The 15,605-nt window shown below is 40.2% G+C and overlaps 2 protein-coding genes across 2 annotated transcripts; one reads left to right on the top strand and one right to left on the bottom strand.

Annotated features, from left to right (window-relative positions):
- The first annotated feature begins 1,532 nt into the window (after nt 1-1,532).
- LOC120896275 (caspase-like) lies at nt 1,533-2,926 on the top strand. Its single transcript, XM_040300267.1, has 3 exons — nt 1,533-1,631; nt 1,722-1,854; nt 1,959-2,926. The coding sequence occupies exons 2-3, from the start codon at nt 1,796-1,798 to the stop codon at nt 2,773-2,775; spliced, it is 876 nt and encodes a 291-aa protein (XP_040156201.1). The 5' UTR covers nt 1,533-1,631; nt 1,722-1,795; the 3' UTR covers nt 2,776-2,926.
- Nucleotides 2,924-4,127, bottom strand: LOC120896274 (caspase-1-like). Its single transcript, XM_040300266.1, has 2 exons — nt 3,991-4,127; nt 2,924-3,934 (listed from the first exon to the last, which is right to left on the bottom strand). Exons 1-2 carry the CDS (start codon nt 4,047-4,049, stop codon nt 3,064-3,066), a joined length of 930 nt encoding a protein of 309 aa, XP_040156200.1. The 5' UTR covers nt 4,050-4,127; the 3' UTR covers nt 2,924-3,063.
- Between the last annotated feature and the right edge of the window lie 11,478 nt (nt 4,128-15,605).

The following is a 15,605-nucleotide window of genomic DNA, read 5'->3' as shown; positions in this document are numbered from 1 at the left end:
ACGCTAAATAGGGATGTTCCTATAGTGGCCATAGTTACGAAAATAGTAAAAAAAAGAAAATTTAGATATTTTCTAGGATATTGTTAACACTTCATTTTTTTTTTTTTACAAAAATAAGCAAAAGAAATGAGTTTCTTGTAAGCAATTTACCAAAAAAGGCCAAAATTCGCATATCTGACTGAGAAAAAATTTGACTTCGAATCAAGCACACTCTGCCTGGCTTGGGTAGACGGCAGTCTTAATACAGTTTTTAGTCAATATTTTTATCATTCTAATTTTTACATTTTTTTACGGTCTAATTATGTAAGAAATCAATATTATGAATATGATTCTTGCTATTTATACGAAAACAGCTTCAAAACTAAGTTTCATATATATTATACACAGTTATTGAGGCATCTTTGTTTACCACCACTATAGTAACACCATACGACGACTAAAGGAACCATACCACCACTATAGGTTCAGCGAAGTCGCCATAAGCATACTTTTTTCGTAAATTTGTTGTGTTTGATGGTGAAAATGCTTGTGATAGCGAAAATAAAACATGTTTCAATTGTTATGTGTTAAAATATTTATAAATTTACTTTCCTGACACTTTAAATCTATTAAAGGACATCTTTCCCCCTATAAATTGCACCACTATTGATACATTTACCCGACCGCTACTGAAATTGTATATATACCGGTATGACGGCTCCAAAAACCGTACCGGCCTTGGAATTGATCCCGAACCCACACCAAAACTTACACTGAACCCATATCGGTCCTGGAACCGATCCTGATCCCATGCAGATCCTGCAACATACACCTTTCTGTATTGGAACTGAACCCCATACTGATCGTTGAACTGATTAATATTCCATGTCAGTCATGGAACAGATCCTGACTCCGAGCCCTGATACTACTTCCTTTTATATTTCGGAACCTGAATAGTACCTGAATCTGACTCACTAATGGAACCATCCAGTCCAGTTTTCCTGTTTTTATTTCTTGTTGCATCGAGGGATCCCAAGGTACTATCGTCAACTCGGACATCTTAACAACATGTCCACCCCATGGACCGTCGCCCTAAGCAAGGATTGACTATCCGGCTAAGTGGTACTAAGTATCGAAAGCCTGTATAGAGGCCGACATGACCCGTTACTTTTAAAAGAAGGTTATTTGTTTCAGTTACTTTTTCGTATGAATGTTTTTGCTATGTTTTCATATATCCGGATTTTTTTCCGGCAGTTCTTTTGGTCAATATTGCAAAAAATTATTTTCGCGTCGTAGAAGACAGTCTTTAGCTATGCTTAAACCAAAAATTAGGCCCATGTATAGCAAAATATCGAAAGACCATGGAAAAACGTTCAATTATTAAATTCTGACTATAATTTGTATTATTCTTCTCCATCCCTTTCAAAACACTCTAAACCAAGTCGGCGTCGCGTTTTCCGTAACCAAAGTGGTTGTCATTGTATGGATGTAAAGTAAGCAAAAAACATCCAAGCTACCGCTGGAAAGTAATGCTGATCAGCCTTTACTAGATTTTTATAATAGAGATATTCTAAACTTGCCATAGTGTGACATCATCAGCGTATACAAACGTTAACACTCATGGGATCATATATTGATAAGGTAAACGGCAGGTAAAATGAACATTCTATACTGGTATACTGGTTATATTTTATATTTGATCAAGGGCTGATAAGACTCTATGATATGCATGGTATCTCAAGTACACCTGAAACGATAGGCCACCCATTAGGATAGAACTCGTCAACGTAGCAGTTTGTAACGCAGCTGCAATTTAATGGACGATTTACCGCCTGAGCCCACTCCGGATAACGAATTTTACGATGGAAATATACCGTAAGTAGCTTTAAATAGTAATAATTTCATAATATTGTTATAAAACGAACCAAATGAACCGAACCACGTAATGAATTAACACATTTTCATTCTTTTTTCATAAGTTCGATAACACAAAGCGATCAGATTGCATCAAGACAACGTTCCCAGAATGCACGAGCGCTACAAGAAGAAGAGTATGATACAAACCATCGGCGACGTGGTATGGCAATCATCTTAAACCATGAGAATTTCGAGTTGATGAGCAAACGCGAAGGTACCAACAGGGATCGTGATGCAGCAACAGCGGTCTTAACCAGTATGCAGTTTGACGTTCGTGTCTACAATGATCTTGGTCGTGATGAGCTTTTCTGCGTGTTGCTTGCTCTTGCCAGTGAGGATCACTCCGATTGCGATTGTTTATTAGTTATGGTAATGACCCATGGAGACGATAACGTTTTGTATGCGTACGATGGACCTTACAGTGTAGACAAATTATGGGAGAGTTTTATGGGCAACGCATGCACTACGCTACTTGGCAAGCCGAAGCTGTTTTTCGTACAAGCCTGCCGTGGAAGCACATTCGATAAAGGGGTGAAGTTGGGCTGTCGCGATTTGGACAGTGACCATTTCTCATCGCACAAGTATGTGATTCCGACTACGGCCGATTTGTTGGTGATGTACTCTTCATATAAGGGCCATGTGTCATGGAGAAGCCCCAGGGGAGGATCTTGGTTTATACAGGCACTATGCGTGGAATTGGAAACGAATTGGAAGCACATGGAATTGTTGCAGCTGCTGACGGGCGTTTCGCGAAGAGTAGCTTATGATTATCAGTCAAACATGCCGAGCAAGGGCAGAATGGATGCAATGAAACAAATGCCGTCCATTGTATCGATGCTTACAAAGCTGGTTTATTTTCCTTTAAAGTTGTGTTCATGAAAAACAAGTTGCAAACATTCTTGTTGCATTACACGAAAACTTTGTCTGTAACTCAAGGCCGGGACTGTTACAAAATTAGTTTTTGAAAATGAAACACAAGAGACAATTCACGGTCAAAATGAATGAATTAAGTTTATTTGTAAGATTGTAAGTTTGTACGTTTTTCTTAAATTTTATTTCTCTTCGTAACGAAAATGCAAGTAATAAATATACTAGCTTAAAGTAATGTTAAAACACAATTGATTGATTAAACATCCATCGTATCGTATCGAAATGAAAACAAAAGTCTCATTTTTTTGAAAAATAAATTCGTCGGGTAAGCATCGAAACAATGCAAGGCATTTGCTTTTGACAGTCTATTTGGCTGTTATTGGGTACGTTCGATTGGAATTCATACGCTACTCTGCGCGATACAGATGTCAATAGCTGTAGCAACTCCTTGCTATTTCCATGCTCCCGCAGCTCATCACACAGCGCCCGAATAAACCAAGAACCGGTGCTAGGATTGCGCCACGAGTAATGGCCTTTATAGGTGGAGTACATAACCAGGAGATCGGCCATTGATGGAATAGCATACTGTATCGATGACTTGGGACACCCGGGTACTATGCTCAGTTGTGGTAGTTCTTGCATTGCGTAGGGTACAACGGTTTTAGCAACCTGTTTCATACGTTGGCTAAAATGAACGCCTGTATCAAAGCTGCTACCTCGACAGGCTTGTATGAAAAACAGTTTTGGTTTGCCGAGTAAAGAGGGGCACGAGTCTCCGATAAAGTTTTCCCAAAGTCGATCTACATTGAAAGTGCCATCTTTCGCATGCAAAACATCGTCATCTCCGTGTGTCATAATCACCACGAGCAAACAGTCACTATTCTTGTGGTCCTCTTCCGCCAGATCGTCGAGCACTTGTTTTATCTCTTTCCGCGTTAAATCATCGTACACACGCACCTCAAACTGTAAATAGATCAGCACCTGTCTAATATTGTCACAATCTGCATCGGTACCTTTGCGTTCGGAGGCATGGAGAAATTTCCGATGATTAAAAACAGCTGCCACACCACGCCGGTTATGGCTCATATTGTAATGAGCGTCGTCAACAGGCTCTAATTCATGAATCACTGAAGAAGAGATGATTTCTGGAACGCTTGCTACGAGTGATCTAAAACATGATACAATAAGTTAAAAATAATAAATGGATGTTTCGAAGTTACTTACAAAACCCGAGTATTGTTGTCCACCTCATCGAAAGCGGTAGAGAGTGTTGATGTGTTCATGGTTTTGCAGTGTAAAATATCTCTTTCGCGGACTCTGCAACAACCTACTGACAAGGCATGGCTAATAATAGTGCCGTGTATTGAAGGGTACGGTGCTTGGTCGTAACGCTTATCATGTATGACATCATTTAATTTTCAAGTGTAACATACAGTAGTATTTGTGTGCGATACACGTATTTACGGGTAAACAGTAAATTGAGAAATTATATGTCTTGTGTGCGTTTAAACCGTTAATTGAAAGACCACCGATTCAGATAATTACAGTGACTCGTGTGTCAATGGATTTTATTTTGTTCTTAAAATAAATAAAATCGACGAAACATTTTACATAGCACCACGCTGACAGAAACATGTAATAATTTTGATATGTTTGCCAAGCTTTGGCTTTTTATTACTCTTGGTGTGATCCACTGATAATAGCTATCAATCTCGATCAAGCATTGCATGATGCATTCCATTTTGTTCGAGGAGATTAATTGTTTAGTCTAGAATAGTGTCGATATAGACGTACAGAGATCAAAATATGCTGTATGCCAATATGCAAAGTATAATATACTAAACATATAGCTTCACTCACTAAATTTCCCCATCTGCTCCATTAGGCCTATCAAATTGTTTTGTCTGGTTGGGGAAAAATATGTTGCTTATTTATTTTGTGTTTATTTTTTTAATAGAAATACTGTACTATCTTCTAGCGACTGGATAAAGTTGGTAATAGAGCACCACTATACGTGCGTGCGGTTCAGTTTGACCTTTCCAAAAGTACAGCAAAGAACATAAATAACCACCAAATGTCAATAGACGTGATTGCGTAAACATACGACCGAGCGCGTGTCAATAGATTGAGTAGATTGCTCCAAAATTGGAGTCAACAAATTTCGAGTGGAATCCATCGCATGGGCGTCAGCGGCAATACTGATATCTCGTCAGACTTTGGGACAGCAATTACTCTTGTGATGGCGAAGAGTAATTTCTACCGCGCTATGATATATCAAAGCCAATTTCCGAACACTCCGTGAAGTAACTTCCGTTCCCTTCCCCGTGAAGGGATTAATTTATTGGAAGTTTATTAGAGCAAGTGGTAGGTATCGAGGTAAGCACCGTTTTTTTTGAACAACCAGATGTGAAGGACATGTGAGCACCTTTTATCTGTAATATTGCTCCAAACTAGCAACTCTATTTTTACAAACTTAAAGAAGAATCGACATCGTCTGCAGATCAAAGATGATAAATGATAAACCGTATGCAAAACCGTAAACTAATGAGCCAATAATGAATACATGTCAATTGCAGAGGTTGTGCTGAATGCGTTAGAATCTCTTGATACGAATCTCTTGACTCTGAAAAGGCAATGGGAACAATGGAATTGGCAGATATTGGAGATAATCAGCTCTAATGCCATAAATTCATGTTAAATTTTGTGTTCACTGTTCAACGACAGACGCTAACAACCTTTGTCCAAGGTTTTTGACGGACATAAATCACTCACCTTCCCAATTAAACACCCACACGCACATACCCAACCATAAGATTGATATATTTAAGCACTATTTGAACACTTTCGAAAACCCTTTGATGATAAATCCCGTCTCTCTCAGGACTAATTCTTTGACAAAAATGGGCTGAAAATAAGGCAGATAAAGGAATAAAACATGCTTTAAAATGTCGAAACAAAACGCCATTTCACAGAAAGGTATGTCGAAACGTGCACAAAAGGCAGCATATCCTTTACCCGTGTTTACCTCGGCACTGCAAACATATTCATCACGTCTCACAGAAATCACCACATGATAAACATAAATCGTACCGTGATGCTGATGGTTGCCATAATGCGTTTGCGAAGTGGGAGATAATGTAAACTTTGAATTAGATTTAGATGATGATTTCGGTCTGACTTTCCTGTCTGCCGGTGGACGTGTCTGCTGTGGCGCTGTTTGGGCGGGAAATTGGAAACGTTCAACTCCGGTGGGAATGGTGGGAAGCGTTGAGAGCGAGCGCAGCACCCAAGCAGGTGAGTCGCCGGGTCGGGTCGTAGGTGAATTTCCATATTTGTTATATCTTTTGCTGTTGCTGCTGCTGTTGAGAATGGAGCCTACGCTGGATTACATCGCGAAACAGGGCTTTGTGACACGCTGTACACGGTTTCGGTGTGTTGTCTCCATGCGTAGGTGTGCTGCCTGTATCAAAGCGGAGGCAAAGAGGTAAGTAAATAGCAAACAGATGAAAAAAAGGAAAAAAAAAATGGGATAGAACGCAAGCTACCGTACGGCCGCGTGCACGGCCATGTGAGATGACGAGGATGAGAAACGCGTGTTGTTGTGAATTGTTCGGCAGCGAAGTGTGCAAGGTATGGGTGGCACGGCGGCACCAAAGGACACTCGAGTCAGAAGTGCCTTGGGAGTAGAATAAACACTCTTCTTTCAACATCACAGCCTCCGGAGTAATGCTGGTTTGTGGAAGGCAAACGAAGCTCACCGTGGTTCCCATGCCCTCCAGGGAAAAAGTCGTCGTACCATTACTGTGTGTGTGTGTGCGTGAGTGTGTGTGTGCATGTACTTGTGCACGCCGTGGAGCAAGTCGAGTGGATGGTTAAACCTCCTCCGTCGTTTACTTTTATGCGCCTATCATCTATACCCCACCAACCGATAAAGATGGTCGGAGAACACCATAAATGAAGCACAATCATGAGGTGAATATGGGTGTGTTTCGCTCGAGGTTATTTGGTAGGAGCCGCGAGCAAATGAAGCTAGCAGAACGCAGCACTTCCCCACCGGAAGTAAATGTCATTTGCGTTGTGTTGCTGCGTCGATGGGAGAGGCGTGACACGATTCGCTACCTTGCGACACTTCCGTCAACAAACATTCAACCCCCGCGTCCGTGTTTTTCGCATGTTATTGGTCGTGTTGGTGCTGCTGCACTTTGTTCTGCCGCTGCTTTGCCGTGAAGAGCAATTTTCACACAAGCTTCGTAAAAATCCTTTTGCGACATTCGAGACACAATTACCGTTCGTGACATTGGAGGATGGGAATGGAAAAGAAAAAAAAGAAACCTAACACGCACAACGGCAACTGTGCATAAGTACTGGAACCTAAAGCTTATTTTTGTAAAATCGCGCCCTCGTGCGTCGTGCAGTATGCACGTTTTATTTCGATGTTTGTTGTTACCGTGAGGTCCACGGAATCGAATTGGAAGAATTTGCGATTGACACGTTTTTGCTACTTTGGCTGTGTTTGGGAAGCTGATGATCATGAACGTGTTGTTGATACCCAACGAAATTTAGTCGCTTACATGTAAATAGATGAGACAGTCAAGTACATTTATGGTCACGCAATCAGCTCTACATGCACTTTTAGAAGCAAAAAGTGATAGTGATACGGCTGATTCTTTTTGCTAAAATTAATTGTGACAGGAGAAGATTTTTTATGATAAAAATTTTCTATTGACATCTTAATAATATATCCTCATTTATCTCATCGAATGACAGCAATTTTTTCATGTAGTAGTATGTTTTGTTTTATGGTGTTTGATTGAAATATGCTATGTTATATTAAAATAAAAGCATCCTAAAATATACCTCGTATTATGCCTTTGTAGAATTACAGTGAAATTCCTAAATATTATTGATACTACAACATTTTTGAATGCAAAATAATAAAATTTTGACAGTCATATTTGTTAAAGAAAATGCCCCCATAAACAAATGTTACCCTTATTGTCACCATGATAGCGCCTGTTTGGAGATTTGGCAAAATTAGATAAATTTCTCTTACAATAATGATAAGTGATAACGTACAGATCAATAGTATCAATTCGCCAAACTATCAAATGTTATGGTTAAGTTGAAACTCTATTAAGTTGAAACTTGAAGTTTTAACCGAATCATGAATTAATGGAGCTTGTTGGTCAAAGTCGTGGCATCATAGGCTATTTATAAGTATATTTTTTCTAGAGTTTTCAAGAATAAGCAATCAAAATATAGTAAATCAACATTTAATGTACCTCTAACTATATTTTACAATTCACAAGAATGTATATGAACTGAATACACGAGGTGCCTGTGAACCGTGACGGAAAACCACATCAAACTAGTTTGATGTAAAATGACAGTAAATAATCTGATTCTCTTTGTAGAAAACATGGATATGAATGGCTGAAAGGTTATGGTGATTTATCTCCTTATTGATACTACCCACTACGGAAGTTCTACCAATTATTGTATAATTTTTAATCTGAGAATTTCTTTAATATGATTTCTGAATACGGGTTGCAATACGGTACAGCATCCGAACGGCATGAATAAAAAAACCCATGAACGGTCCATACACATTATAACATTTTGTCACGTAAAAAAATATTGTATTTCTTTTTTTAGGTAGATTATACTGAACTGCCTCAATAAAATTGGATTGAGGAAGGAATGGAAGAGGATATGGAAGGCCTGGTAGGCACAAGATGAGGTAGCAACATGGCTTGGATGCATCTGTTAGAAAGTGATTGGCAGTCTGTAGACGTACCGCGATTTCGAATACTTCTTATGGTAAAAAAGTAAATCAATATCCGTAGCAGTACTTAAATTCTCAACATTCTAATTAATTAAGTTTGTTTTAGTCCCTTTTTTTACATGTAAAAGAGTGCAAAGTTTTCAAAATTAAACGAATGTAAAATTAAAATATTAATGAATTTAACATTATTATCACAAAGACCCACCGAACATCCCAGATGGTCGAACGTCCAAGTAATGCAACATAAAACGCATGATACACTCAAAAAATGTGTGTTTTATTTATGTAGAAAGCATTACATTACCTCAGGCCCGTACAGCGAAGTTCAGATGAATGAAGGCCACACGCATTTCGGTCCACATTTCATCACTGCGAATGCCCTCACGAATTCCAAGGCCGTCGCATTTTTTGTGCACACGGCAACGATTTTTAATAATACAGAAATGATTATTCCCTGAAGGAAATTAATAATAATTCACATTACAACCAAACGCCCAACCAACGCATCCACCCACCTACGTGATAGTGGTGGTGGTGGTGTTGGTGATGATGATGATGATGTAGAACAGGGGAAAATCAATTCAACCCACGGAACCCATTTCACATGAGTTATATCCACTGCCAGTCACACATCCCACCAACTGGACGGAGGCAAACGGAGGTATAATTGAGGAAACGTTGGTATTTTCTTTCCGATCGACCAGTTTTGTCTGTCGGGGCAGGTGAAGCAAACAAAGTGCCACCGACGATTCACTAGATGGTGAATAAATTTCCCTTCTGCAAAGTATGATTTATGAGCGCCACGTTTGGATGTTATCGTTTCTTGGATCCGTTCTTTACCGAGCTGCACTGAATGGTAACCTTTCGCGCGGAGGAGTCAAGCGCACCCAATTGTTTTAGCTCCTTCGCTTCGGTTTCGTTTTAATAAAATCCCTGCACCGTACGGGGGCTTCCTTTGTTCCGCTTTTTTGCTCCATTGTTTAGCGTCAATTAGGCTAGCGAAGGGGCAGCAGCAGTAAAACCGGCAGCCTGTCGATGTCCGGAGCATCTGCTTTCATATTGCTGGACACGGGGAAAACAAACTGATCCACTCCCATGGCCCGGGAAAGCGATAAAGTTATAAATCATGTCCATAATTGATTATTTCGACCGACCTCCTCCCTTTCTCGGTGCTGCTCAACCAGGCGTGCGGCTCAAAATGGCGCGAAAGATAAAGTTTTGTTCGCGAGAGTGTATCGACCTGCGGGTTGCGGTTTTGCTAATCTAGAAGCGCGTAGAAAACGGGAAGCCCATTATCAAGTCGATAGTTGCAAAGGAGCATGCCAGCGGCCTTAGAGGGAAAATGAGACGAGACACTTTGGTGGCTGTGAGATTGATTGAGGCACACACACATTGCATGGGGAGGGGAGGATCAACTTTCCTCCAAACGATGGTTGTCGATTTCGAAAACATCTTTACACTTCCTTCCGGAGCTTCGTGTGCCTCACTCACGCCCACCTTCCGGCATTTTGCGATTAGATTTTATGAACACCGCTCGCGTTGGGTGGCACTTGCCTTTCTCCGGCAGGAGTTTACAAAAGATTTCGGTAGTCACTTGGGAACCCGGTCAAAATTCGGTGACAAGGAGAAGAAGTGTTCATTCGAGTGAGGGTGTGTGTGTGTGTGTTTGTGCGTATGCCACGGGTGTCATGTTGTCGACTTTAACCGAAAACTGGCACCACATCCCATCATCATCATCATCATCATCATCGTCATAGTCGCAGTCTTCTTTATCCTGATAACATTACGAAAGAAAGATGTTAAGCGCTCGTCAAGCCGTCGAGAGTTTGCTTTCCAGTCAACGAATGAGGGGACGAGATTGGTGAGCTAAAAAGAACAGACGGGAAATTTCTAAACACAATGCGTAAAGAAGCTAACGAAAGTGGCACCGGATGGGAACTGTTTTGGGTGGGGGGAGTTTGCAGTAACGTGCTGGGTGTTCCGCTCCCGAATCGGTTCCGGGCCGTTTTATGGCTTGTTTATGTTGCTTTAGCCGGGTCAAGATCTTATCGCGCCGGGTAGGGGAATTTTCACGACGATTCAAATATCTCTTCTGCTGCATTAAGCAGCGGGCGGGTTTTGGTGATTATGTCGCGTAAGCAGTTCAACAACCGGCACGACGGGTGAATGATACTTCGGGATGCGTTGAAAGATTGGTGGGTAGTGCTTTAATGAGCTTAAAATTGATGGGCTTGCCATGGCGGTGGACGTGAGCCAGAGATTGGTATGGCATACGAGGAACAACACTACCTTTGGAGAGGATTTTTCACACAAGAGCGGTGGAATCTTTTAATTAGGGTGAAATTGAAAATATAGACATATTGCTTGTTTTGTTCTACTTTAGATCGTTTTATTCTGTGCTTTTAAAATTGCAATTAAAAAATATCCTACTTAATGAGAGAACATTGTAATTGCAATTAAGAAAAGTGGTCTATACTTAAGAATAATATTCATATTGGAAATTGCTTTTTATCGTTTTAACTAGCAGAACTTGGTTTATTCCCTAGAGTCTTTGTGGCAATATATTTGATGCGATTTTTGTAAGTGCTTGGTCTAAGTGCTTTAAACCTATGTAATTTAAATTAAAAAATATGTTACAATAAAAACAATTGGCTTGTCAAATGTACGGAGTAATATGTTCCAAATCAAAATGGAAATAAAATATAAAAGTGGAACATTGAGAAGAGCAGTAAAAATCATTATATATTTGAACCATTTCGAATCTCTTAAACAATATATTAGTAACTGTTTACAGCACTGATTATAAATTGATGAAAATCATCATATAACATCAATATTTGTTTTGTCTTGTAATGGAAGTAAACATTAAATTAGTTACTAAATTATTTGATACATTAAATACAATTTTTTCCACTAACAAGAAAAATAAATTAATAATTAAGTCCACCAATTCTGAAGCACATATTCCGAGAGCCGGTGTGCCGCAAGGAAGCGTTCTTTTCCACTTTTATTCAATATATTCATTTCAGACTTTCCAAAATAAAATAAAAATTTGTTCAATACCTTTTTATCGACGATGTTGCGATTACTGCCTCAGCATTCGGCCCTTGTCAATTATTCCAAGAATTGTGTTAAAGTTAAAGATTAACGGTAACAAGCCCGAAGCTTTGTTCTACACATACCTTACAAGTTGTAGGAAAATCCCTAGAAGTCAATTAAAAATATCAAATTCTTACATTCCGTGGAAACAACCTGTCAAATATTTTGGTGTTAACATTCACAAAAGTCTGACTTTCAAATCGCATGTAGAAAATAGTATCATAAAATGTGAAAAAGAATTTCGTAGTTTGTATAGCTCACTTAGGTAAGACAATAAGATTGTACGATACACAATAATAAGACCTAATATCACATATGTTTTGCCTGTTTGGAACAGTTGTGCTAAAACTCATAAAATTAATCTCCAAAAATAACAAAATATGTTTCTCAAATCAATATTAAATGTACCACCACGGTTTCGAACAAAAATTCTCCACACAATTGAAAAACTTAACATAGAATTAGTTAGTTTCTAAAGAAAACTTCAATAGTAGATGGACTCACAATAATTTCGACAGACATAATCTTGAGCATTATGAAATTTGTCCTTTTTCCCTTACCACCAAAATACCCTCAAGCTCATAATCCTAATAGTTCTAATGCATTGATATCGTTAAAATTCAACTAAAAATGGAATTAAACTAAAAATGGAGTTTCGTAATGGTATAAGTTAGGCTATAAGCAGGTTAAGTTAAAATCTTTTTTTCCTATCTTGGATGTGATGTAGATTTTTCAAATGTTGATAAAAAATAAAAAATATACATATATACATACATATATATACATACATGTATATATATTACGTTATAGACCACAAAGATACTAAATAGTTTCAGTTAGTGAGATAAATTAAATTATTGAACCCACTGAGAATCACAATCCAATGATTATTGTAAAACACATAGCATGAAAATCAGATACATTACTTCTAATAAATTTAATTTAATTAAATGAGTTACTCTCGAATATCACGCACATTGATCTCGTTTTTATGAACAGGCATGCACTTTTATTGTTTGCATTTATCACCTTAATTATTATTCAATATCTTGATTTCAAGCTCTGCAAACAAGCTTAATGATGAATAATTCAATCACTTCCTACAGCAGTGTCTTCCCACATCTGCTGGCAAGGAGAAATTAGCGTCTCAGTAAGCGTAAGACGCAAACCCTCCCGACTCAACGATCGACCAAACATCAACACTTTCAGCCAACCGATGGTTGTACGCATGATTATTCGTATGTAAGCTCCATCCTTCGTCTTAATCATCCTAATCGATGGAAAACGGTCCCATCGCCGCTTCCCCGCACTTGCTTCGGCTTCTGGTCTGATGGTCGGGACACCGGGCAGAAAATGGTCGCTTATTGCTTCTGTCAGCCGTTTCCGAGTTGGTGGCGGGCCACATGTGTGTAGTCGGATATAAATTAGATTGGGGGATTCCTTTGTCATAAAACGTTTTCCAATAATCCCGGGGATGACATAAAAAGGTACGAAGTGAAATATGCCAAGCTGACCGGAGTTCGGGTCCGGCAGCCAGCAGCATTTCCCACGTCTCACGTTCACGGTACCCCCGCGCCCCACCTTCTCGTAAGTCCCCCGGGGGAGGTCGAAGATGTGACCGGGATTGGGAATGGGCTTTTACCATGAATCATCGCAACCCCGTGAGGTATTCAAATGGAATTGGTTCCCCTGGCCGGGTCGGGTGTAGGCCACACATAAACATACACGCACACACATAGAGACAGAAATGGGCAAACATTGGACATTTATCAAACCCCCAGGAACGCCAAAACATAACGAAGCAGCAGCTTACCGCAAAACGGACACATAAACCATCACACATCTGGTGTCCGTACGGGGCGATCCCTCCCGTTGGGCGCGCTCCAGGTGTGTCCGAGTGGGTGCGCCCTACCAGCGCGGGCTTCTCGAAGTCGAAGAATGTTTGCCCAAGACTCCTGAGAGTGGCTTCCGCAGTGACCTTTGGGGAAGGGCCAAAAGATGAAATTATTAACTGCCCCATACGCAGCATTCTGTGTGTATTGTATGTACGTTCGTACGTTCTTTCCTACCTTTCGGTGGATCGGAGAATCTGAAGCAAACTGGGCGAGCCTAAAAAGGTGACCGAACAAGTTGATCAGACCGGACCTGTGCTGTTGGCGGTAGAATCGTACCGGTAGGTGGAAGCGAATTGCTGCTGCTTGAAGGTATATCGCACAACAAATCCTGCCTCGGCTAACAACTCTCTTAATCGTTGGATAATGAAGCATAATCCCGGCGACGATTTGACAGTAAGGGAAAATGCTCATTCCCCTGGAGACGGTGGCCGAAGAAGCTGAATAAAGGACGCTCATGACAGATGATCTCAGTCCACGGGTCCACGGTCGAAAGCTGCATTGTCACCGTACCGTGTTTTTTTTGGATCGCACTTAAGTCACACTACAAGCGGGACGAGTACGCAAACATCATACCCCCACGCTAAAGTGAAGACTTCAGATTACTGTGAGATTTCAGCGCATTTGGATTTGATTCTCTTGGAAGCCAAAATAATTTGGACAAAAAAAGAAAGCGTTAGAAGCTTAAGATTCAGTCAACAATCACGGCACACAAAAATGTGTATTAATAAAAAGCAGCAGCTCCCATTCTAATGCAAACGTACACTTTTCCAGTGTTCCAAAAAAAAAAGGAAAAATATCAAACTTTGATAAAGAAAACACTCGAAAGCAAGTTCTCTCTCTCTCCAAAGCAGTCCGTAGCTCGCTTGCTACATTACAAACGCGGTCAAGTGCTGCGGACGTTGCGAGGATTGGGGAATCATTCGAACACCATCGGTTACGCCACCGCTTGCGCGACGAACCGTTACTTCTTCTGCACGAACCTTTTGCGCGCTTCCATTCGCGTGCTTGCGGCTGTTCCATTGTTTTTCCTTCTTCCACTTCGTTTGTACTCGAGATTATCATAAAGCAATATTCGCGGGATATTGTTTTGTCTCGCGATTCCCGAATGCTGATGATCTTTCGCATTCATTTTCTCGAGTGCAGTTTTGATTACGTGAAATGGGGCCGGCAGCTTCCTTTGAAGTGGCCATCAAGCGGTTGGGTGGGATGGAAATAAACACGCCGCAGAGATATTGTAACAAAAAAAAAGAGAAAGAACGTGAAGCAGATAAGAAACTCGCACCGGATTATTAAATATCAAATGAAAGACGCTATGAATATGGCTGACGTCACCGGTAAATCTGTTCGTATTTGTAGCAAATCCAAGCCACGAAACTCCTCCGGGACATAAACAGAAAAAGGCTTGCTTTGTGATAAAGTGACAAAGATACACATTTCATGCGATTAACATGACGTGAATGACCACATTGTAATATGCGAACAACTCTCTCAGCCCTCATTAGCTGAGTAACATCGCATCGGGATCATGACAACGGGATGTAATAATCAATCAAAGTTAGTTCTATTCCAATAACTTCATCCTCGACAAACCGTTACAGCTGCTAATAACGCAGCGAGCTCCCGGAACGCAAAGAGAGCTAATTTCAAACGCAAAAAGCAAAGGATAAACCGTAACGGGTCGCTACTTTTACTCCCGCCGGGTAGAGCGAAAGGATCAGTTGCATGCTGCAGGACAAATTACGCTTCAACGGTGATGGACAGAAGGATTGGAAAATTAATAACCCTTGAATATTAAATTCTACTTCACTGACCATCATGCAACCGACCGATGTATGGGGCCGGCTTTTAACTCCTTTTTTATCCTTCTTCCGCTGCTTATTTGCTTGCCTTTATCATTTTGGGGTTGTTGGCAAAGAAAACGGATTATGATCTATGGGAAAGTGTTTTTTGTTTGCTACCTCCTTCGCCTCATGCGCATTATGTTAGTTGTTGTGTAAAATTAACTCCCCGAAACCTTTTTGAGGCCATTTAGCCTCAACAATAACCCGAAAAACACATAC

Source organism: Anopheles arabiensis, chromosome 2 (genome assembly GCF_016920715.1).
Source record: "Anopheles arabiensis isolate DONGOLA chromosome 2, AaraD3, whole genome shotgun sequence".
In the NCBI taxonomy this organism is placed as follows: domain Eukaryota; kingdom Metazoa; phylum Arthropoda; class Insecta; order Diptera; family Culicidae; genus Anopheles; species Anopheles arabiensis.
Note: the sequence above shows the minus strand (reverse complement) of the source record. Positions and strands in the feature narration are given on the sequence as shown.

Coding starts and splice junctions, on each gene's coding strand:
- LOC120896275 (XM_040300267.1), top strand. CDS start 1,796: ATGGACGATTTACCGCCTGAGCCCACTCCGGATAACGAATTTTACGAT. Junction 1,855..1,958: donor TTTTACGATGGAAATATACC/GTAAGTAGCTTT, acceptor TTTTTTCATAAG/TTCGATAACACAAAGCGATC.
- LOC120896274 (XM_040300266.1), bottom strand. CDS start 4,049: ATGAACACATCAACACTCTCTACCGCTTTCGATGAGGTGGACAACAAT. Junction 3,935..3,990: donor GACAACAATACTCGGGTTTT/GTAAGTAACTTC, acceptor ATCATGTTTTAG/ATCACTCGTAGCAAGCGTTC.